Raw genomic sequence first — 24,047 nt, forward strand, 5'->3', positions numbered from 1 at the left:
GATTTGGTAGTTTTGACGGTAGGTTGTGTACGCATTTAGAGCAGGACAATTTAAGCACTAAATCTTTCACAAAACTTTTAAGAAAATATTGATTTAACAACCAATAAGAGTAATCCCTAAACTGTTCAATTTCGTTAAGGTGTTGTCAGTTGTTCCATACAAACACCAGTTTTGTTAAGCAATTTAACAAGTTTGAGGCTGTCCTTGGTAACTATTTAACATTTTAGAATCACTAGTGAGCTTTTTTAAGTTAAAATCTAATTGAAAAGTTTATTTTTAGTTCCTCTTAACAATTTTAATAATAATTAATTGACGACTTTACTTGCAAAAAATATCACAGCGGTTTGAATTGAACTTAACCGCAGCTATTTATGGTCGATCTCTCAATCGTTTGTGAAACGTTCAGAAATAAAGCAATTCAACAGCTGCGAATAGCGAGGATATTTAAAATATATGTACATAAGTGTGTTTCATTTTTAGTTGTTTCTAAATGGGTCGAAAATCATACATTCGGTTTTGCCTCTTCCTTTGTTTTTCCAACACTGGTATTTTGGCTTTGACGCAGGCACTTGCTACTTCACTTGCTAAAACTTATCTTCCTTTGAAAGTTTTTGTTTTAAGTCACGATGTTCAGCAATTTTAATATACGGGCGAAGGTGCTGCTACAGCCGTTGGTGCTTTTCCAAATTATCGACGCCTACGAGCGTAGACCAAAAGATGCCAAGCAGGTAGGTACACATAAATTATGTTCCCTTCCAGTAATTCATCAAAAGCTACACGCCAGGTAATAGGCACTATTCTGGGCCGAGGTAATGGTATTAATGGTCATATTGAGATCACCAACTGCTTCACAGTGCTGCACAAGGAACAGCCGGACATTGGCCACATAGATTTGGATCTTGCGTATGTTACCGATATCCTGGAGCTCAATATGCTGACCTATCCGCAAGAGCGTGTGCTGGGATGGTTCTCCACTGGGAAATCGGTGTCGCGTTCCGCAACTCTGCTTTACGAATATTATACCAGGGAATGCGGCGAGAGGCAGCCATTGCACCTGCTAGTAGATGCAACCCTGAAGACCCAGCGACTGCTGCCGCGACTGTACTGCGCTGTTGAGATAGGTGTGCCTGGCGGCACCAAAGGCCTGATGTTTTCGATGCTGCCGCTGGAGATGACTAGTGGAAATCCCGAAATGGTGGCTCTACGATCGATGGAGAAGCAATCGCTGCACTCGGCAACTAAACAAATGGGACGAATCCTGCCGGAATTGGTTCAAGTGGTGGAGGCCACAAAGGATATGCAACAGCGCCTGGAATTGGTGCTGCGCTACATCAATGATGTTTTGGCCAGAAAGAGAAAGCCAGACAACTTGGTTGGTCGGACCCTTCACGACGCCCTCAGCTCAGTTCCGGTAGTGGATTCCGAGAACTTCCGCCTAATGTTCAATGCTCATTTGCGCGATATGCTTATGGCCATAACCCTGTCCATGATGATAAAAACTCAGTTGGAGATCAGTGAGAAGTTGTCCAGCATGCACGAACATTAATTTAACATCCCAAAGGCATCCCTGCGCAAAGTTAACCGGCTTAACGGTAAAAATAAGTAATTTCATCTTTAATCCCAACCAATTAATCAATTTATTTTCAATCAAATTTTACCATGTACATCCTGACATGTGTATAAGTTCACTTCTTCATTAAAAATGAGGGACTCTTTCAATTTGTTGTTGGTCCGTCCTTTCAAGCCATGCCATATCTTTTAATTGGACGTGTTTATCGCTCATTTGGTAAATGAGTGGCTTATATATGATCGCTTCGAATACATTAATATCAAGGGCTACATTTTGAGAATCGTCGCTTCTTCACTAAATGAAACATAAGGACGAAGGACAGGGTTTTACTTCATGTCTTGAAAACACAAATTATTGTTGGAGGTTATTTAAATGAAATTCATGATTGTTAGGGTGATAGCTGCGTCTGAACTTTAGATTCCAAAATCATCGGGGCCAGTCGAGATAATGAGCTCATGGCGTAAACAAATTATTTTTGTTGAGGCTTCCCTCGTCGCCATCGTCTTATTCTTGCCCTTTTCGGAAAACCCTTTATACTGGTGCATTAGAATGAAAATTTTGGCTTCACAGACTCCGCAGTGACTTCTACAAGTGATTTTCAACAGTGACAAATCAGTTGGCGAACTCGTGGTGTCGTTTTTGGGTTCAAAAGGTAGCGGTAAATACACCAACGGCGAGGCAACTGGGAAATCCGCTTCGGATAGGAGATAAGGTCCGGTACAAATCTATTTCGGTCCGTTCGACTCTCAACGGTGAGGGCACGGCCGAGTATGGATGTAGGTAGGTGGTGGGGGTCTCCGGGATGTGGACCACCCAAATAACGGCGAGATAATAGCGCCTTATCGGAGTTCAGGGACAGTCTGCGGATGTCCACCAGGGTAATCAATTAGCCGGCACGAACTGAAAATTAGCTAACATTGACGTTGACTGCAAAAGTAGCCCTACCCTACCTTTCAGACCCTCCTCGCAGATGCTCTCTCCTGTAAAGTCTCAGCGCCCCCACCCCTCAGCCAAACCGTCGCCACCGCCGCCGCTGACTTATCGCCCAAGCCAAGGGCTATCTGTGCGCCCCCGGTCGCCTTTCCTGATAGCCATCGCTGGCAGCACTACTTTGTGGAATGGATCGGATGCGGACCGCACCCTCAGACGGCCAGTGAACGGCGATCCGAGCAGACGCACCAAGTATTAAACCTGGGATCAAACCGCGAAGTGATCCGATTTCGTACAGATTCTAAAATGACAAGCTAGGGATACCAAGCTTTGATACAAACCCAAGGACAATAATTGTAATGAATGCCAGTGCTAACAACCGGGCTTTGAAATTTGATTAGTTTAGTTAGTTTGGAAAATAAAAACCCGGTACCGGTTCGTGCCTGTTGCAGAGAGTTTGGCACCAAAGTATTATGTTTTCGCTGCTACTGCGCCACCCGCTCGTCTGCCGCTGTTGTCTACTGGAGCAGCCGCCGCTCTACCACAGTCTCCATGACGCCTCCAGCCGGCTGGCCGTGGAGCTGAAGGCCTTGGTCCCCGCCCTGCTCCTGGATCCCGGCGAGAATCTCACTGACGTTATCTGCGATCTTTGCCTGCGCCGCCTGCACGACGCCCGCGACTTCCAGAGGCGGTGCGAGCACTCTGAGCAGGTGCTCCGCTTACGGCACGAGCAGTGGAAGCACACGGTGGCCGTGGGCGACGCCTTGGCCCTGGACGACGTGCTCGAGTGCCTAGAGCGGGAGGTGGGCAGTTTGGAGGCACCGGTGTCTATGCATCAGCAGCCCAGCAAGCCAGTGGCCTATGTGGCGCCGCTAATGGAGACTGTGGATTTCGGTAAGCTATCCTTCACTAGACTTTATTTTATAGCCAAGTTCAACTAGAAGAGGAGTGAAAAATTTTTGTTAATCCTTTAACTACAGAAAACTTGGACATCCAGGAGAGCTCACCCAGTGAGTTGGCTCCTACTTACTGGGAGGCAACTATAGATTCCGGCAGCCTGAATACCCCGAATCACCAGTCGGAGACCACCGATACCTTCGCAGTGGAGCTACCCACGCCCCCGGAATCACCGAAGGAATCAAAGCCAAAGCCTACGGGAAAGCCGAGCTCACGGAGAACCAAGCCACACCAAGAGAACCAGAAACCCAGTGGTGAGCGGACGGCTGGTTCTCCAAGGTCCTTGCATCCGTGCGGAGTCTGCGAGAAGAAGTTCACTCGGAACTTCCAGCTGAATCTGCACATGATCGCCGTGCACGGAATGGGCGAGTTGCGGTACCAGTGCGAGGAGTGCGGCAAGAGTTTCGCCTCTCGGCACAGCCTGCGGTACCACGTGAAGTCGGTGCACTCGTCGGAGAGACCTTTCGCATGCCAGCACTGCGAGCGTCGCTTCATCTTGCGCACCCAGCTGCTGTCCCACCTGCGCACCCACACCGGCGAGGCCAAGCCGCGAATCTTTAAATGCCAACGCTGCTCAAAGTTCTGGCCCACCAAGTCGGACCTGCGCACCCACATGCGCTCGCACAACCCCAACATGGAGCGGCCCTTTAAGTGCGACCAGTGCTCTAAGGCCTTCTTTACTCGAGGACACCTTAACTCGCACCTGCTCGTGCACACCGGTGAGAAGCCATACCCCTGCGAGTACTGCGACAAGAGCTATCAGAGCGTTGGCAACCTAAACAACCACATGGTGCGCCTGCACGCAAAGATAATCGAGGCCCAACTGGAAACGGAGGCCATCGAGAGCTGAGAATCAGACGGACTAGCGCGTCCTGAGGAGAGGCTGTATTAAGTATTATAGGCGTTGAAAGGGCAACATCACCGAGATCGGAGCGAACAATTATTGCTGTAAAAGAAACAATAGAAAAACTGCTCTGAATTGACTTAAGTTAAAAATGTCTCATAAAATATGTTATATGTATGGCTTGACCGAACTATGGAAATGTTTACTTTTAAAGTTTAAAGTTAAATAAAATACATACCCAAAATAGCCATCAGTGGTTCAAAAAGTTTTCTAAAATCATTGGGAATTTTCATCATGTTATTTAAATGAACGAACTTTTTTGTACCGTACCAAAATGTAATTTGCAATAAAAAAATCATTTTAAAAAAAATATTGATATTAACAATCCTCCGATTGCGTTTAGGCATTTACTCTTTGCTATATACTAGAATATACTATGTACGAACTCTGTGACAATGGAACACTCCCACACTATCGCTCACAAGCCCCAGTTTTAATGCTAGAAAAAATATTATCCGAAATACATTGACTCTGTGCTCTAACGCACAAACCGGATAGAATCATTGTGGACGGCAGTACACGTAGTGACGAAGCGCGCAAGAGAGCGTGCGAAGACAACTACTATATAGCCGCAGAGTTGAAGATCTGCTATGTTAGTCTGATCGTAACGTATGATACACCAATCTAAAGGTATTCCAAAAACTATGAGGAAGAAGAAGACAGAGTGCTTACTTTGGCGAATATACAAGGATTCTTCGTCACAAAAGTCGATATCAGAACTTTTGTACGTTGATAATGGGCGATCGCCACGACCCCCTACCTCGTTAAGAGGTGTTTTTGTTTAATGAAAATTTTTGCAGAAATGAATTGATTTCGACGCATCGATCTAAGAAAGTCTTCCACGCCCACTCTTACGTGCAAATCTGACGGTCAAAACCTGTTGGATCCCCACACGACCTATTGTTGCAACCGTCGCTGGGTGTCGCTGGCTTAAATGCATTTCCTTTAGCTGAGCATCGGGTATCTGATAGTCGAGACTGGCATCAAATTGTGCAATCATTAACATTTTGAAGGACTAGCAGTCTTATCATCCGCCCCAAAATCGCAGGCCGAAAACGGTTGATTGCCAAATGCAGTCGCGGGGTGAAAGTGGCAGGACAGCGTACAAAATAAAAAAAACCAAAAACAAAGGTGAGAAACAAACCACAGAGGAAACGCTTGAAACAGAAATCGTGCAAAAATGTGGAGTCAAAATAAAACAAAACGAAACGATAAGGTCGAGTGCCGTTACCTTAAAATATGTATTACCCTGTTAATCAATATGAAAAAGTACAAAAGGAAAGATAACTCTAGGCGTATTTCTTTTAACATACACATGGACTTTACCTCCTTACTATCTCATTAAGGTTGTAGATTAGTCGGAAAGTGTATAGCAGGTTGTTATATGTTGTTGATAAGGACCACCAACCAATTCTGTCCATCAGTATTAACGTTGAAGTCTCGGATCCTTGAGTTTCTTGCGTCCACTCTAACTCCCACAAGTACCCATAACGCTAAAACCCGACTAGCGGCCATCTCTTTATCCCTCGCACTCTCCTTAGCTGATTTTTGATAGTCGATGGCCTCGATAGTGTTCCCTATTGTTTAACTTAATAACAATTTTTATTTATAATGGTTTGCTCTTTAAGGATCTACGTTCACGTTCAGTATTCAGGGTCTTATAAAACAAATTTCAGGGCTTATCGCCAAAAGTCTCGGTCTATTTGCACGAGTGCTTTATTATGTGTGGCTTGTGTAGCACCTATTCGATTGCCTCGACCATCAGATACCCGTTACTCAGCTAAAGAGAGAATGGTGATTTACAAGCATCAAAGCGAGATGGTAAGGCTCAACTTACTCCTGATTTCAATGAATGTATTTAGGCGAATAACACCACCACCAATATACATTATTTAAACTATTTTTTTAGCACTCGGATTTTAATCTAAAATCTAAACTCTAGCTTTTTTAGTATCCGAATTCACAGCGTTAGTGATCCTGATCGAGAATATATATGCTTTGTGTTCGGATACGTTTCCTTCTGCCTGTTACACACTTTTTTCCGAATATAATATCCCTTTTACTTTACGAGAATTGGGAATAAAATGTATACACAAATCGAAAATTATCAAGAAGAAGCGATTAACAGAGAGGCCACAAAGGGTCTACCCCTAGTAAAAAAAAAAGCGCAAGTAAAATTTTCCAGTGTATTATCAATAAGAACAGCCGTTCACATAGTGACAAAGCTCACCCAGAGTTTTCACACCGGTCGATATATGGTGTTTTTATTCAGAAGCCTGAATACTTAATACACCCATCGATTGACCTTACGCCCATAAATAACGAGTTCGTGGCGCTTTACAATCTTGCTTTGCAGATTGTATACCTACAAATGATGTTCACTCGAATAAATAAACACTTTTTTAAAATGTTATTGTTCTGCCCGCTCCAGCAAAATATTTAATTTATACTTTTTTACAGCGCGTCGACTTTTAAAGATGTTTCCTTAAATTATATCTAATACGAATTTGTCTCATCCAATTAGTGTTGCATAGTTCATGGCAATGAAGTAAGCATAAAATGATTTTCATACTGAACTGAAACGGGTTGCATATTATTTCGCGTAATAAATTCCAAACCGTAATTTTTATGACAAAAAGTTGTAAAAAAACATAAATCGTTTTGAGAAAATAGTCAGAAAGTGTTTTAAAAAAAAACTTTTTGCTACAAATTTAAATCTATTATATTCAGACAATTCCAGTATAGGCTGTGTGATATACCTCTTGAACGCCCTTTCCATAAAGAAGGGGCCTTTCAAATCTGAAAAAAAAATTTTTCTATATCTATCTACTTAATAGGATTGAAGTATCACTCGTTACGATCGCATCTTCCCAGCTTATTTTTAATTCTGCGGCTATACAAACTAGTCGCCTTCGCACACTTCGTCACCGCGGTCCACAGTGATATAATGCCACGCTTAGGCATTGTTTTGCGGTTGATTCTAACAACAAACTTAAATAATTTAGTAAATTCCAGAAATTTTGAGTTTCATCATTACATTTTAATTTTCTTAAAAATATTTCTAGTGTCAAAAAAAGGAATTTATTCCAAGAAACCATAGCCTGCAATATGCAAATAAATTTCCACAATATTTTGTAAAAATTAAGAAAGATTATTTTAGATTATCGGTGAATGCCTTCCACTCGGCGGAACTGTTAATAACTGGGACTTTTTCCTAACATTAACCGCTAAATAACGGACAAAAAACAATGTCTTTAGAAAGTTTGGGCATCAATTTTAAACAAAAAAAAATAAGATAACCAAATAATCTTACCGAAAAATGAGTCACGAAAAATAATCGGATTATATATATTTATAATGTGATATTTATTATATTCCTGAATCTGAGCATTGTACTGAGCAAGCACAGTATTTTCACTAAATAATATTCCTTATTACTCCTAATGTTCAGTAATAACAACGATTTCGCAATGTCTACCTCATCCATTAACCCATATAGTGTTGACTACAGTGTTTCTTCTTGTTTTTAATTACAATACCACTATAACAATTATGCACTTGAGCTACTGAATTCCAGAGAGCACTTAAAGTGTTAATCTAATTTACTTTGATAAAGACGGAAAGCTTGAACTGCGGAAGTGACCGCTGGCCTAGGTTGGCGGTGAATCAGACTTGACGTGGAACGATAACCTTGTCTCAGTTCGGGCTGCATGTGCATCTCCTGGTATTTTAGCGGGACTGTTACTCACAATGAGTATTTGCACATCCGGAACGTGATCGGTAGGAAATGAGAAACTAAGAGGAGTCTTTGCTCTCCGGCTACTGACCCATCAAGGCCTTCGACTCAGGGCTTCACTGAGGTTCTCCAGAGGTGCTCACTTTCGTCTCCATAAACTACGATTTGCTTTACTTCGATTTCCTCAGCCGCTCCCTATTGATATTAGGTCTTTGTTATCACCATTTATTTATTGAGCTGAGGGGATCAATGAACGGTTCGCTGATTGTTTTCTGGATCTTTGTCCTCCAAATCGTTTATTCTCCTTCCACTACAGGTGCGAAAGCCAAAGAACGAGACTTTTTGACTAATTATAAATAAAATAAAATGAAAGCGCATTTACTGTGGAGCGGCACAAACCACGCATGCCAGCACCACGGAAAATAGCGGACAGTAGCGATACTACAGACCGTTTCAAAGCAACGGGACCTGGCGGACGTTAGCGGTACTACTGACCATGGCAAAGCCTGTTTTACTATTTTATGACTTTTAAAGTAACAATGCGTAGCATTCGCTTTTAGCATATCTATAAAAAAATATATATTAATAAGAGCAATTTTAGTTTACACTTTTATATCAATGTTGCGCTGCTCCAGAACCTCTGGATCTACATTAATAGATGCCGAGATCGCAAAACAACAACTAGTTACATGCAATACGCATGTATACGCAATCTTTAGGGAAAAGCAAATAACCATCGATTTATCTTCAAAGTCAACGCAATTTATTTACATTATACCATCAACAATTTAGTATATACATAATAATCTTCAACATCCCAGCACATATACAAGTGCTTACCTCAAAGATTGTTGGAAAAGCAACCGGCCCGCCTGCACTTCCTGCTGGGCGTACGAGTTGAGGGCTGGAATATCCTGACCCACCGTGCCGCTACTGACACCTTCCGATCTTACTGACTGCCGAACCAGTTCCCGCAGACTGGCCGAAATTTTGGCAGTACGGAAGCGGTCATCTTGTCGACGTTGGCGACACTCAACGAAGCGCTGGGACTGATGCCGCTTGCGCTCGATGTCCTCGCGCAGCTGATCCCGGCGCAATCGTTCTTTTTGCTGCCGCTCCCGCCATTGCTCCTCGTGGTGTGCCTGCTCAAGAAAGTTGTCGTGCTGCATCCGCTTCAGATACGCCTCCAGAAACTGGTCCCGCAACTCGCCCGCCCGACGAAGCTTTTGCGTAAGCCTCATGCATATGTCACGCCTGCGCAACGTTTCGTCCAAGTGCTGCTCTTCCTGGTGAACAGTGACGGCCTCACTGCGGCGCAACTCCTCGCTCCGACGCTGACAGAAATTAAGATCACGTTCTAGTCGCCTGGCTTCCAGACGCTTTTTGGCCGCAGCGTCCTTGGCGTGGAGCGCCCCACGCAATCGCTTTAGTTCCGCCATATCCCTTTCAGCCAGAGCTTGCAGGCGGGCCTTCGTTACCAGGTAGTCCTGGAACTGTTTATCATGAATCGCCTGCTTGTACGCCTCCAACTGCTCCACACGAAGAAGCTGCCGCTCCAGTCGTTCGTTTTCCCAGAATTTGCGCGCTAGCCAGGACGTCTCCTTGTCGGCGGCCTGCTGGCTTCGCTTTCCCGCCATGCAATTAAGGATCTTCTGGTCGTGGCTCGGCACCTGCTGGAAGGCGGCTCGCACCGTTGGCGCAAGGCACAAGTTGGCCATCGATGTGCACAGCGAACTCTTCTTGGCTCTCGGTTGGCTTGAAACCAGAGCTATATTGTCATGCGACTTTGACTTAGCACGTCCAATAATCGATAGAGCGGGGGCGTCCGTCGGTACGCCTAAATAAAGCTGGGAGATATTTTAGATGTAAAAACCAAATAATAAAAACCGTTTCAACGGAATAGTTGTAAAAGGCACAGCTCCCCGCAACAGCGCGCCTGGGCCAATTTCGTTGTTCACTTATAACTTCTTAATGGATTGGATTGGAAAATAAAGATAGGTATTAATAATCAAAACAAAATTTCATTTACTTTATCCCAAAAAGGCTCGGCTGATTCTACCTGTTACATAATTTCCGACGAATCTAGCACACCCCCTTACTTTACGAGTAAGGGGTAATCATTCCACATAAAACTAAAAAACGATTTGAAGTTGTCTAGAAGTATGTAACCAAACACTTTAGACTCAGTAGTACCTTAATTTAATTCGGGATGATTTATCTTACTATCCTCATATTTTAAGGCACCGGTGGGGCACTAGCCTTTGTGTTATTAATAAGATTTTGGCATTTTTATATCGAATATTAACCCGTTTAGTTTTAAATCCCCCTTCGTAGGCATATTTAAATATCATTAAAATTAAGCAAACCCTATACTACAGATGCAGGAACTAGTCCGAATTTTCGTAACAAAATTTTAGTTTTTGCGCAATCTAAGTTAACTGCATAGAACAACCAATTCCGCATTTACTGGATATTATATTTTAGCGAGAATACTTACTTTAAGCATCCTGCAATCTTTTTGACCAATGTGTCGTCGCCGTTCCTGAGGAATGGGTTCTGTTTTGTCCTGCAAGAGCTTTTTCCAGGACTCACTGTCACGGCTACCGGCGCTTCTTGACCGCCGACTTCTGCCCGAACCTGAGTGGCCTTTCTGGCAATCAGAAGATCCCTGCCTGCTGCGGGAGGACTTCCCCTCCGTTGGGGATTTGGAAGCACTCCTGAGGCTTTGGCTGCTAATACTTCTTTTGCACTTGCCACTCTCCCGTCGTTGTAATTGGTCCAAGGCCTGAATCTCCTTGTCCAGTTGCACCAACTCCTTCACGCTTTTCTGCCCTCGATTGCCGCGCCCACTCACAGAACTGCTGCTGTGGGAGCTGTAGCAGTCGCAGTGGCAGATTTCGCAGCAGCTGTCCGCCAAATCCAGCTCGTCGAGTAGTTGCAAGTGCTTCGCCTCCGACTGGTCTTTGGATTTGCTTCTGGGCCGCGCCTCGCTGCACCCGCGACGCTTCCGTTTGGGTGCCATTATGGCTGCGGAACTAATCACCCATCAAGATTAGAGGCTCAAACCTACGGGGTCAAACTTAAACTGGCACACAGAGTAGATGACTCGGTATTTCTTTTGTATGACTGGCGTAGTAAACCCGAATTCCTGGGCTTGCTCCACAACGAAGTTTCGTTTTATTTATTTTTCCATTGATTGGGCACAAGCTAGTTGTCCTGGGCAACGCTACATTCTTAAAGAGTCTTAATCGAAAGCTTTCCCAACTTAAAGTACACTCCTGGGCAGCTATCGAGGTCTATTTCAGGCTGTGGCATAAATGACAAAAAAAAATAAAATCTGTAATTAGCTAATGCCGAATTTTCGGGTCTTGATAAAGTGGAATGCAGTCAAGGAAAAAACAAAAATGTTACAGAATAAATGTTATTTTCTTCTTCTTCGCAGAGGGTATACCAATAAAAATCGATAAAATCGCAGAAGAGTGTTGCATTGCAAATTGCCTTTAATTTAAATCCAACTATCAGCTAACCAATTTCATAATAAATATACCTCCAGCCCGTGACAGGTGCAATCCTATGATCTACTACGTTTGTGAATATGGGGTCTTCGAATTTCATAGAGCACTTTTTATAAACTTCAACATGTCTGTAAGTTTTGGCTCAATACGAAATCAAGGCAATCCACAGGTGTAATACATAAGACCTAACCACCAAGAGTCAATATTGGGAAGGACCCTTATTTTTTTATCTAAGTAGGGATATACAAATGTGAGGAAATATATGTGAAAAGGAACTCAAACTGTCCATTACCTAGGGCAAACAAAAGGGTAAAGCATAGCCGATTTTCCCAAGTTTCAATTGTCTGACTTTACGCAAGTTTGTTGGCGTTACCGATTCACAACACCAACCAAATCATATTTTTGTTTAAGAAGTGGGCTCAGTCTTTATTTTAAAACTTTGGATGGTACTTTTCTCGAACCCGTTTCGTTAGCATTAACGTCACGATTTGTGAAGCGGAAAAGCCAAACATATCGACGAAACTCGCACCTTCGAAACTGTTGTTGCTTCCTGTGGATATGTTGAGGTATTTGCAATTGCACCCGTTAGTCGTAGAGTAAAAACAATGATACTATAAGTAATAAGAAGTATTCTATGGTCTCTGGTAAAAGGGTATACCAGATACGTCGGAAAGTATGTTACAGGTAGAACGAATCGTTTCCGACCCCATAAAGTATATATGTTCTTGCCAACACGATCCGCATGAACGCTGAGATCTCGTGGGATTTGGCATGTAGATGTGTGACTCGCCCTCTCTAACACTTTCTCAGTCTGCTAGAAAAAAATGCACTGAAATGCATTTGTCGCAAATTAGACCATTCATTTATTTGATTTTTTTTGTATGGGTGCAAATTTGATTACATGCAAGTTAATATTGTTTTTTATGATTTAGATTATTTTGTTATATATATATATATTGCATTGGTAATAATGCAAGCATTGGCAAAGAAGTACTTCATTTTGCCACCGTAATAAAACGGGTTTATCGGTTTCTCAAAAGAAAAAATATTAAATCGGAAGAGACAAAGGTGAAACTTATTAAGCCGCGACACACCCACCATCTACTTACTATATAACGAAGTTATAAATTAAGACTTGAACTTCTTAAGGTTTAGGTAAATATGAATGCATAGTAAGTAATATTGCTGTTCGTTTTGAGGTTAGTTAAGGTTAAATCTGCTCCGAACAAAACAAAAGATGTCCAACATCGGTTCCTATTCAAAGATTAACGGTATGGAAGTAAAGGGTAACACTGGACACGAAGGCTCTAGTTGCAGCGATGTGGCAAAGCAATCGGCCGAGACATGAAAGTCTCCCAGGATCTCCATTACCTTGCCCAAAGCAAACCTGTTAAATAGAAAGAAAATCCTTCGAGGTCATAAACAAAATTAAGTCTCTTAGAAGTTACCAAATCCTTGGACAGCTTGGATCTAGCTTAGCCGCGTCCTTAAGCATCTTCTCAGCCAGCCGGGGCTCGCCCATTATCAAATGCGCCTCTCCTAAGGCGCGCAAAGCTTCCGTATGATTGGGGTTAGCGGCCACAGCATTTAAAAAACATTGCTTAGCGTCAAACCATTGCTCCAAATACACGTGCACTTGTCCGCGCTAAAATGTATAATTTAATGCGTTACAGTTCGGTTGAGTTATATTATGTAAGAAAGATATTGAGTAAAATGTTCAATGTTTATTCGGTATTAGGAACACAACATACTTTTCAAGTACGTACCATGAACATGATCTGATGCGAAAGCGGGTATATCTGTGAAGCTTCGTGTATGCAGTTGAGTGCTTCGTTAGGCTGATCGATGCGCAGATAGACATCAGCCAGTAAGAGCCAAATCTTAACCGGATATAATATACCAAATTTTAATTTCATTTAAACTTCCCACATTAGACATCATAATAAAAACTAAAAAAAAATTATCTTCTATTTATATTCGCACCTCAATCTGGAGCATCCAGGGTCGTCGAGGTCCAGGACGCTGGGTAAACGAACTAAGTGAGCTGGCTGCTTCACTCAAAGCCTGTTCCACACGGGATACTGCAGCCAGGGAAGCAGCATACACGGAATCTTCAAAGAGCAAAGTGAAGTGTTATGGAGATTGGCAAAAGTTCTTAACACCCCAACAAGAATGGAATGGGGGTGTTCATAGGAGATTAGGATTTAACAAATTGTTTGCTTATGAAAGAAAGCATAGCTAGCATTTAGTAGCATTTTAAGCGTTCAACTAAAAAACAAAAGCTACCAATTTTAACCAAGAAAGGACGCTAACTTCGGCTAGCCAAAGTTTCTATACTCCTCCAGGTCGTTACCGCGTATGTACAGAGCTTTCCGATTATTAGAAAAAAAAATAGCAAAAAAAAAAACGTTTTAGTCGATACCTCGACTATCAGATACCCATTACTTCAGGGAAATAAAGATATTGTATAGTGCCACATAACCTAATTTCAATATTTTTTGGTTTTGGCCATTTGCGGGCGTGGCAAAATGGTTTACGGCTCAAGGAAGGGGTGTAGACGACACCAATACATTTTAGTTAACATTTAAAAATCTATCATAAAAGCTGCAGGCGCTAAAAACTTTCGCGAAATGTGTGCGCTAGAGTGGTCGTGGCAACCGGCTGAAATAAACTTGCGCTGCGCAGAAAGCCCAGGAGTGGGTTCGCCGAAGTTGCATTTTCACTCCGGCTCTGTGAACAAACAACTAGTTTGCGAGGAAACGGAAAGACGGATTGCAGTCTTCTTTACTGCATTGTAAACTTCTCACTGAACCATTATACCGTCCGCAAGGGTATAAAAATAACGATATATTTAAAAAATAATAATCGAAAAACACTACCAGAGAGAGTAATAAAGAGAATTTAAATTTTAGCAAAGTTCGATCCACATGCAATCGCGGTCGAGATTGACTAAACTTGAATTTTTTATAGCAAACTTACAATTGTTTTATGCGAATTTGATTTGTTTGTTATGTACAAAACAGACATTCCGCAGAAGTTGGGGTATAATATACATATATACACAGAACATTCACATTGTTAGCGAGAGGTACATATATAAGATAGATACGGTCGGCAGCCATGAGTACTTACTTGAATCCTTGTCGGACATCTGTGACGAATGTGCTAAGTGCACGCCACTTTTGGTATCCGAGTGCTTTTCCTCCTCCCCGGTTAGCTGGGCCTCGTAGGCGTCCCGCCACACGGCCAGCATGTGCTGTACAGTGCCCAGCGCCGTCTCCGCGTCTTCCAGGTGCAACTGCAGGTGCGCCTTAACATGTAAAAGCTGTAGGTTGTCGGGAAACTCGTGTAGAGCATCTTCCACCACCCCCAGGGCTTCCCGAGGACGACGCGAAGCCGTCAACAACAGCGCGAAAAGGTGGAGACAGGGAGCGTGCTCCATGCGCAACGCCAGCGCGAAACGGATGTGAGCCAACGCCTCTGCTAGTTGTCCAAGCAGCGCGTACTGCAAGGATAAGTAGTACTCTGCTAGGTGGTCGTTTCCGTCCATCTGCACAGCCCGCTCCAGCGCTTCAAGAGCCAGCTTGTGGCACGCATCCCGCTCGCTTTTGAGGTTCGACTGGATAGCGAGCTGCTGATGCCCGATGCCAACAAATAGTTGACTGCGCGATGGGCGCAGGCCTGCATAAGCAAGAATAATGCATAACCCATGTCTAATTGGTAAAGTGCTACTTAACATACTTGCTGCTAGTTCAAAGCTTTGTCAAACTTACCTTTTACTTCGCGTTTAAGCGCTTGCTGAGCGTACTCTAGGCCCTGTTTCACCGTCTCCAGACTTTCGTAGCAGAGGCGCGAGGCTAAGAGGCAAGGCAGTGGATCGCCAGGCGTCAACTTTATTGACTCTTGAAGCACTCTCAGAGCATGTGAATGTTTTTCGGCTGTCATCAGACTCAGACCATACTGCCGCCATACATGTTGCTCACCAAAACTAAATTTCAAAGCCTTTTCGAAGGACTCGTTCAACAACTGGACGAGGCCCCAACGCACAGTGGCTAACGTCAGAAGATCATAGACTGCTGTCACGTTGCCCATAGCATGCTGACGAGCCTGCCGAAACTCAGGACTCTGGGACAAAACAGTATCTCTCACAGCCAGAGCTTCGGCAATAAGTAGCAGCAGTATCACCTCCTCCTGCTGGTTCCGTGGATTGAATTGCTGGCGGGCTGCATACTTTCTTGGCTTCCACAGCTTCTTGGAGGATCCTCCACGTAGGGTCCCTCCGCCCGACTTCCCGGTAAAAGGTGGGGCGTAAATCGTGCCGGACACCCCTCTTAAAAGCACTTCGGCTAGCTGACGAGCCAGCGTAAGACGCAGAGATTGAGTAGCCCGCGTCTCGATGGCGTTCAGCATGATTCGGTACCGTTCAACGGCTTCCTGAAGCTTTTCCGTCTTGATAAGCACTATGGGCGCACGTTGCAGGGCGATCTCAAGAATGGCGCCCATTCTGCGGTTCACTTCCAAGCCGGAAGGACCTCCCGCCGGAATGGTACTGCTAATGCCAAAATTGCTGTTCGATGTCTGCACACTCGACGCGTTCACGTTTAGAGTGGAACCAGTAGTGGAGTTGGATGAGCTGCTCCCACTCACGATGTCGTACTCCTGAAGGTACAGCAGGCCTAAATCGGTGGCGCGCTCAAAGCAGATTATCTAAGAGTTGAATCCTAAGTAAGTTAAAGTAAGTTTAAGGAAAAAGCCCGAGAGCCTTACCATCTCTGATTCTTTTTCTGCTTTCTTGAACTTGGACGACGGCTTCGAAGTCTGCTGCTCTAGACACAGTCCCTTAATGGCATAAGACTCGGCAAGGATCTTGAGACTGCGCCTATAAAATTGGAAATTTTAGTATCTGAGTAAGGATAAGTAGGCGAACATGTTGAACTTCTTTCTCAAATGTCTCATTTAATTTGCACAAAATGCAGATATAATTTTTTCATATTTTCCGACTAAATTAACTTTTGTTTTTATGGCAGCTATATAATAAAGTCGTCCGATTTTGATAAAATGGAATTCGAAATTCAAAACCAATTAAAAATGTTATTTCCAAGCGCAGGAGGTTATATGAAAAAAAAACACAAAGGATATACTTTTTTTTATAATATTTTACCACTAATTTTCCGATTGTTCCTATGGCAGTTATATGATATAGTCGTCCGGTTTTGATAAAAATTAATTCAAAATTCAGAACGAATTAAAAAATTTTATTTCCAAGAGTGTTAGAAAACACAAAAGATATAATTTTCAAAACTTTTTCTTTCCGATCATTCCTATGGGAGCTATAAGATATAGGTGTCCGATCCGGCTGGTTTCGACTTACATACAACCATAGTCAAAATTATTTTCACAACACACAATTATTTGCACATCCCAACTTCTTTTAGTTGTTATTCTTGTTGTTGTTGAACAATTTAACTGAAATAAATATTATAGCGTAGCTTGATCTATGCTTAAGCGACAAAAAAAGAAATGCGAAAAATAGCGGTTCATAGGGCAAAGCTAAAAGAAAAAGAAAAAAAGCTTATCAGTTGTCAAAAGTATTTGCACACGTTTTCGGTGCGTCAAAATTATTTTCACAATGCAATTTCGTCATTAGTATTTGGTTTGCAGCGACAAGTGGCGGTTCGTTTTCTCTAATAAATTCAATTCAGTGAAAATTCAATTAAAATAATTATTTATCTTTTAGATTTATCTAAACAAAGTGCCTAAAACAAGGGAGTTAACCCTTGAACTCCGGGCAGAAATTGTTACTAAGTTTAAAGCCGGTATTTCAGCAGCTGAAATCGCTAAACTGTATAAAATTTCGCGCAGAAATGTTTACTACTTAGTAAAAAAGCAAGACACAACTGGCACTTTAAAAAATAAAAAAAGATCAGGCCGAAAACCTGTGTTGGACCAAAGAGAATGCAGGCACTTACTAGGAGTTGTAGCGAGCAATCCAAGTGCAAGTCCATTGAAAATTGCCCAAGAATCAAAAAATATAATTGGTAAACAAATAAGTGATTCTACAATTCGTCGCAGGTTAAAAGAAGCTGATTTTAATACATATGTTGTCCGCAAAGTGATTGACATCACACCAACCAACCGAACAAAACGCCTCCAATTTGCATTGGAATATATTAAGAAGCCTCTTGACTTTTGGTATAATGTTTTATGGACGGATGAGGCTGCATTTCAGTTCCAGGGGTCCTACAGCCACCATTTTATGCATTTAAAGAAAAACCAAAAGCATTTGGCAGCCCAGCCAATCAATAGGTTTGGTGGTGGCACAGTCATGTTTTGGGGATGCCTTTGCTATTATGGATTCGGAGACCTCGTACCGATAGAAGGAACCTTAAACCAGCACGGATACGTTCGAATCCTTAATGACCATGCTTTTGTGTCAGGAAATAGACTTTTTCCTACACATGAATGGATTCTTCAGCAGGACAATGCTCCATGCCACAAGGGTAGGATACCGACCAAATTTTTGAGCGACCTTAATCAGGAGGTTCTTCCTTGGCCACCACAAAGCCCAGACCTAAATATTATCGAAAACGTTTGGGCTTTTGTAAAAAATCAAAGAACTATTGATAAAAATAGAAAACGCGACGGAGTCATCGCTGAAATCGACGAAATTTGGTCCAAATTGACCCTTGAATTTGCCCAAACTTTGGTAAGGTCAATACCTAAAAGACTACAAGCTGTCAATGATGCCAAAGGTGGTGTAACTAAATATTAATAATGTATTTTTATAAAATTAAGAAAATCGTTTGTTAAAATTAGATAATAAGCTGAAATAAATTAAACTAAGTTTTGTGAAAATAATTTTGACGCACCGAAAACGTGTGCAAATACTTTTGACAACTGATAAGCTTTTTTTCTTTTTCTTTTAGCTTTGCCCTATGAACCGCTATTTTTCGCATTTCTTTTTTTGTCGCTTAAGCATAGATCAAGCTACGCTATAATATTTATTTCAGTTAAATTGTTCAACAACAACAAGAATAACAACTAAAAGAAGTTGGGATGTGCAAATAATTGTGTGTTGTGAAAATAATTTTGACTATGGTTGTATATACTACCTGCAATAGAAAAAAGACTTTTGGGAAAGTTTCAGCTTGATAGCTTTAAAACTGAGACACTAGTTTGCGTAGAAACGGACGGGCAGACGGACGGACGGACATGACTAGATCGACTCGTCTAGTGACGCTGATCAAGAATATATATACTTTATCGGGTCGGAAACGTCTCCTTCACTGCGTTGCAAACTTCTGACTGAAATCAGTAAACCCTCTGCCAGGGGATTAAAATAATTACACGAGTTAGTTTAAAAGTGATTTTTGTGGAACCCCTCTATGCTATAATCAAATAATGATATCTTAAACATTGTAGTGTAGTTCACGACGTAATCCATTGACACATTAAAAATGATCAGTACATAGTAAGGACATTATACGAGAGATTGGGGAGCAAATGTCATGAAGAAGATACAGCCTAATAATTTGTTTTAACAATATAAAATCTAACCCAAATGAAAAGGTATTGCCCTATAACACTGTGTTTAAATCCCTTTAAAGTTAGCGACGCCATAAAAACATTGCTAAGAAAAATATGGGGTAAGTCTTGTTTCCAACTTACAGGGTCAGTTCTTTCTCGGCGAGTGTGTTGAGTTCGGCCTTTACAAAATTGTCGAGGCTCTGCTCATACTCGCCACATGCGAAGCAAAGTTTGGCCAGCAGCAGGTAGGCGTCCAAGGCAATGCCAGCCTTCTGTCCACTCTCCCCCAGTGCCAGGTGAAGGAACCGCCGAGCCTCGGCTAAGCCTGACTTGGCACGCCCGAAGTTGGAGTCGGCGGCAGCTAGCGAGTTGTCTTCCAGGTAGTTCTCCAGCCGCGCCTCTCCCACTAAAAAGTTGGCCAGGCATTCTATTTCAGGAAACAGGAGTCAATGTACTGGTAATGTTAGCCGCGACATTGTTCTCACCGTTGTGCGGCGACCCGGTCTTCAGTTCGTCAGTCAGCTCGATAACTCGCTGCCACTTGCCTTCGCTGCGGCAGCTCTCTATCAGGGCTTCCACTTTGGTGGCGTTACGCATGTTTCTATTGGCCATGGGGGCGCTGCACGGGAAAGCTCGTGTATCCCAGTGATATCTTTGTTTTCGGGAATGTATTTGTATGCCCACTGCCTGCTCCTCAGTGCTTACGGCATTCTCCTCGAACGCTAATCAAATTATTTTGCAAACATTGGAGTTTCCCGTGTTTTCTTCGCACTTCTTCTGCCTCACATATGGCTCCTATCGACATACTCTGTTATCGATAGTTAGCAGGCCATCATTTAATGGCGTCTGCACACAACGGCTGAAGTTGCAAATGGGAACTCTTACTAGAGGATCGCTGATGCGTAAACATTTGATCGGCTTAGCCAAGCCAAGACCGTAGGAAGGGGTACTGCTACTGCACATTTATTTTTCCGAAAATAAAAAGGAAGACGACCAAGCAAAAATTAATAAAATGTTAACGCTAGCAGGTGAATTTGTATATTTTCCATTAGCAAAATGTTCATTGTTCATTAAAAATTTAATTGAATCAAAGGCTTTTACAGTTTGGATTCCGCTGAACGCTTTAAGTACCAATTCGCGCCTAGAGGGACTTAGCAGTAGGTTAGTCATTTAATACAAAATAGCAAGCAATATCTGTTTTTAACAATCGTCTGATGAGTTCCTTGCTCTTTATATCCCTATATCGGCGCCGTGCAGTTCGAATGCATTTCATACCCAAAAAAAGTACCGATCCCAAAAAAGTAACGGTTGTTAACCGTATCCAAAGAGAAAGGACACGCACGAGATTGCCTTTCCGGATAGCTTAGTGAAAATGTAATATGTAATATCGTTATTTTTCATTAGCTCATCTAAGTGCCGCGGTGCCTCTCCCTCACTCCTGTGGTCAACTAGGCTTTTGTCAATGTCAGTAAAATTTAAAAACAGAAACTGAACCAATAAATACTTAGCTTAACCATGATAATCATTCGATGCTAACTTTTTTAACTTATTATGACTATCACACTTTCTTGGATGTACCGTGCAAATAGCACAACGTCTGCGAGGCTGGTGTGACCGTTCAATGAAACGACAGTGTTGTATGAGTTGATTTATCGAAACATGTGGCTTTGATTTTAGCGTAACTAATAAGTAAATTAGTTTAATTTAAAGTAACCTTTTCAAGGAGGTAATCTTTTAATGTGTAATTCATGTCTTAGGATCCAATGGTTCAATTTCTGGATTTATCGAATTTTTTATTAACCCCACCCGTAAAGCAATTTTTGCAGAATACTCCTTACAGTGTCTTGCCACAGAGATCTCTCCACCACTTTGAACGGAGGTTTTGCCGTGCCGAAAATGTTCCAGTTCCCCATCCAACTTTGACTGACTCTTTTATGCGATAGTAAGGCGATATTTGGAAGTCGATATGGAAGTCGCAAAAGAAAAAGGTTTGAAAATATCAGTTAAATCAGATGTTATCGGATAGTGGTGGATTTGTTATGTGGGAATCGGAGTCATAAGGAGTATCAAAAATAACAACTATTTCGAACGGAAAGACTATATGGGAAGAGGATATTTCATGGTCCCCAACTTGCCCATATTCCGTTCTTTCTTTTTTGTTCACAAACTGAGAGTTTGAATGCCATTTAACTTTCTGACAAGAAGCTTGTCGACACATCTGTGAGGGGACAGTTGACGGCTTCAAATTTGCTAGCCGAATTTTAAGACATGTTCCTAATTCCACGATTCCACTTTTGTTACTAACTGGCCGAAGCTAAGATAACCATTTTGCGGCGGACGGTATAATCGATAATTCCACGGTCACACTGTTGAAAACTGAAATTGGATTGACGTTTGCCTGTCCGTGTCCTCGAAATATTTATGCGGCGTTTCTCAATAAAACGCATTACGATCGGGAATAAAGAAGGAGCGGTTGTGCTGTGAAAGTAAACTCTATTCGACTTAATGAATGCTCAGACGTTGTTGCAGCAAAGGCAAAGATAATGCTGTAAGTTTCTCAGGGCAGAACATGCATATGTATACATGCAAAGATTTGAGATTTAATTGAGCTGAAAGCACAGCACGTGTGTAGCGATGTGTGTGTGCGACGGACGCTCAGCTGTTTTCGTGAGATTCATGTTGTTGTTTTCGGGCGCGTACCATAAGAAAGTAATTAATTTGAAAGGGATAGAGATGGAATTTTTGTCCAATATACATAAAAAAGGGAACAAAAGTGAGAGTGATATCAAAACGCGTGTAGTTTCTTATTGGAAATGCACCCCTCTAGCGAATACAGCGCTCTAGCTGTTCTGCAACTTGTTATATTCCCCTGTTGTTGCCGATTTTACGTGCCATTTAAGCAATCAACTTTGATTTCCCTACCCTGCCCCCAACTCACACCAATTCATTCATCGATAACATTTATCGCGTGCTTATTAGATGTCAAAGTTAATAACCACGCTTTTATTTTTGCTGCCTTTTTTTTGCTTATCAAAGCTCTTAAAATGAGAGACCCATTAGCGATTTATTGCCTGCACACATGAACCAATATTAAATCACATTTTGATGCAGACAATTTTAAAAGATTATTTAAATAAGCGGGAAAGAGTTATCTATGCTGCCGGGATTCTGCCGCCTCGTTCAAAACATTTCTTGAATTTCTCTCGTACGCATTTTCGGGAAAATCGGAAATCACAATTTCTTAAAAGCGCGATATAGAAATAACCCCTGTTTATACGACACATATCATTTCGTGATTTGCTTTCAGTAGATATGCCAGACGTGTAAAATTTGGTATTTTAGTCTGGTCACACTTTTACAAACTTAAACAAACCAAACAACGCGATGGATAAACTTAAATTCTTCATTTACAATTGGCAAATAAGAACCGGAAAATTAATTTCCAAAGTTACTGAGTGCTTTTTGAGCACTAATGCAAGAGCCAAAGAGCGTTACCACCTGTCTGCAGAGCGTAAAGTCGGTTGCGCACCACAAATTCACGCTTTCAGGCTAAAATCGTAGTCAACTTTAGAGTGTTGCCGAATTCACGAAATGGCGTTTATAGACACACAAATCGGCTGAAAGCGTGAAATGATAGCGTGAATTCGGCATCGTATAAACACAGTAATAGTTTCCGAGATCTCAGCGTTCATACGGCATTTTCTATCGCGGAAGACACTTCTAAGTGACTTCTAGAAGATGAAAACTATCGTCCGCGATATCGCATTCGGATCGCGGAAGTCACTCCCGTCGGGAAGAAATGTGCCACTTCGGCGACACTTCGGGAAGTCACTTCGGCGACTCTTCTTAAAGTGTCGCCAAAGTCACTCCTGGCATGTTAGGCAATATTTTGCATTTATTTTTTCGATAAGGTCTTTGAGCACTTGTAGACACGGTCCTTATATTTAAAATAAAAATAAATTTGGAGGAATTTCGCCTTTCTATCGCTCAAAAGTGACTTAGAAGTTACTTCAACGCGATATATGTATATTTTGTTTTTGTAAAATGTGTACTATCGTCTTTCTATCTTCCAGAAGTGACTTAGAAGTGACTTCTGGACGATAGAAGATAGAATTATTGCCTTTTTGCTTGCAGGGTCGATTGACTCGGCTAGCAACATGTTATTTGATGAAGTTAAAGGTATTTGTGAGCTTTTGATTTACTTGAAAGTTTTTCACTGATATACGACATTTTAACATAATTAACATAAAAAATTAGAGAAAAATTTAAAATTATATCTTACAATAAATTTTGGAAAAGTTCAAGTTTAAGGAGTTGTACTCCAAACTTGATATTTACTTAGCAGAACACCGCGTATAATTCATTGTAATAGGTGCTGATATTTTTAATCAATATTCACTTTTGTTTTTATTATCAAAAACCTGAAAGATTCATTTATAATTTTATTTTATACATATTTTGGAGATAATTTAAAAATATTTGAAGGACTTTCAGCTTTGCATCAGCGTAAGTCCTTCACTGCATAGTGGCCAGATAACTTTTCGTCTAATGTTAGAGTGACCGCGGCAATTCAAATAAAAAACATATATATTACTATAATTAATACCATAAATACACAAAAACGACGAGGGCACGGTCATACTTCTTCAATATAATTCGGATTCATTTCAACACTTGTAATTAATATCAATTCGTATCACACTGATATCTTTATGTAACATTTTAATATGAAAAAAATGAAAAATGAGGAGACAATATAAATCGGGTGTTGTTCCGTTTTTTTGTCTGCAAAATAGCAGTGATGCACGTTCACAGTTCAAAAATACTATTATAAACACAACTTCAAGGCAAAATTTATTTATAAGAGCTTAATGTATTTATTTTTAAAAAATTTAACAACTTTTTCAC

General features: G+C 41.6%; 5 protein-coding genes across 8 annotated transcripts in view; 3 read left to right on the plus strand and 2 right to left on the minus strand.

The window, feature by feature from the left end:
- The first annotated feature begins 537 nt into the window (after positions 1 to 537).
- LOC108029414 (eukaryotic translation initiation factor 3 subunit F-2) lies at positions 538 to 1,747 on the plus strand. 3 transcript variants are annotated; one of them, XM_050887925.1, is made up of 2 exons: positions 538 to 728; positions 836 to 1,747. In XM_050887925.1, the coding sequence occupies exons 1-2, from the start codon at positions 627 to 629 to the stop codon at positions 1,544 to 1,546; spliced, it is 813 nt and encodes a 270-aa protein (XP_050743882.1). In that variant the 5' UTR covers positions 538 to 626; the 3' UTR covers positions 1,547 to 1,747. The 3 variants fall into 3 exon arrangements, with proteins under 3 accessions (XP_050743882.1, XP_016957137.1, XP_050743883.1); XM_017101648.3 differs by having other exon boundaries at positions 540 to 728; positions 785 to 1,747; XM_050887926.1 differs by having other exon boundaries at positions 620 to 728; positions 855 to 1,747.
- A 973-nt stretch (positions 1,748 to 2,720) lies between these two features.
- On the plus strand, positions 2,721 to 4,566 carry LOC108029790 (zinc finger protein 184). Its single transcript, XM_017102301.3, has 2 exons — positions 2,721 to 3,394; positions 3,481 to 4,566. The coding sequence occupies exons 1-2, from the start codon at positions 2,974 to 2,976 to the stop codon at positions 4,305 to 4,307; spliced, it is 1,248 nt and encodes a 415-aa protein (XP_016957790.1). The 5' UTR covers positions 2,721 to 2,973; the 3' UTR covers positions 4,308 to 4,566.
- Positions 4,567 to 8,837: 4,271 nt separating this feature from the next.
- Positions 8,838 to 12,343, minus strand: LOC108029325 (trichohyalin). Of its 2 annotated transcripts, none has more exons than XM_017101519.3 (2): positions 10,595 to 12,343; positions 8,838 to 9,944 (listed from the first exon to the last, which is right to left on the minus strand). In XM_017101519.3, exons 1-2 carry the CDS (start codon positions 11,117 to 11,119, stop codon positions 8,934 to 8,936), a joined length of 1,536 nt encoding a protein of 511 aa, XP_016957008.1. In that variant the 5' UTR covers positions 11,120 to 12,343; the 3' UTR covers positions 8,838 to 8,933. The 2 variants fall into 2 exon arrangements, with proteins under 2 accessions (XP_016957008.1, XP_050743875.1); XM_050887918.1 differs by having other exon boundaries at positions 8,838 to 9,934; positions 10,595 to 10,739.
- A 104-nt stretch (positions 12,344 to 12,447) lies between these two features.
- Positions 12,448 to 19,941, minus strand: LOC108029688 (tetratricopeptide repeat protein 7B). The gene is made up of 9 exons (XM_017102144.3): positions 19,625 to 19,941; positions 19,281 to 19,566; positions 16,380 to 16,491; positions 15,386 to 16,319; positions 14,745 to 15,293; positions 13,596 to 13,723; positions 13,379 to 13,492; positions 13,061 to 13,257; positions 12,448 to 12,999 (listed from the first exon to the last, which is right to left on the minus strand). Exons 1-9 carry the CDS (start codon positions 19,749 to 19,751, stop codon positions 12,867 to 12,869), a joined length of 2,580 nt encoding a protein of 859 aa, XP_016957633.1. The 5' UTR covers positions 19,752 to 19,941; the 3' UTR covers positions 12,448 to 12,866.
- Positions 19,942 to 21,509: 1,568 nt separating this feature from the next.
- The window catches only part of LOC108029603 (7SK snRNA methylphosphate capping enzyme bin3), a 34,507-nt gene continuing 31,969 nt past the window's right edge, over positions 21,510 to 24,047 (plus strand). Inside the window, exon 1 of the mRNA XM_017101978.3 lies at positions 21,510 to 21,687. The gene's annotated coding sequence lies outside the window, so the exon portion shown is untranslated. The remainder of the gene's footprint in view (positions 21,688 to 24,047) is intronic.

This window comes from Drosophila biarmipes, chromosome 2R (genome assembly GCF_025231255.1).
Source record: "Drosophila biarmipes strain raj3 chromosome 2R, RU_DBia_V1.1, whole genome shotgun sequence".
Classification (NCBI taxonomy): domain Eukaryota; kingdom Metazoa; phylum Arthropoda; class Insecta; order Diptera; family Drosophilidae; genus Drosophila; species Drosophila biarmipes.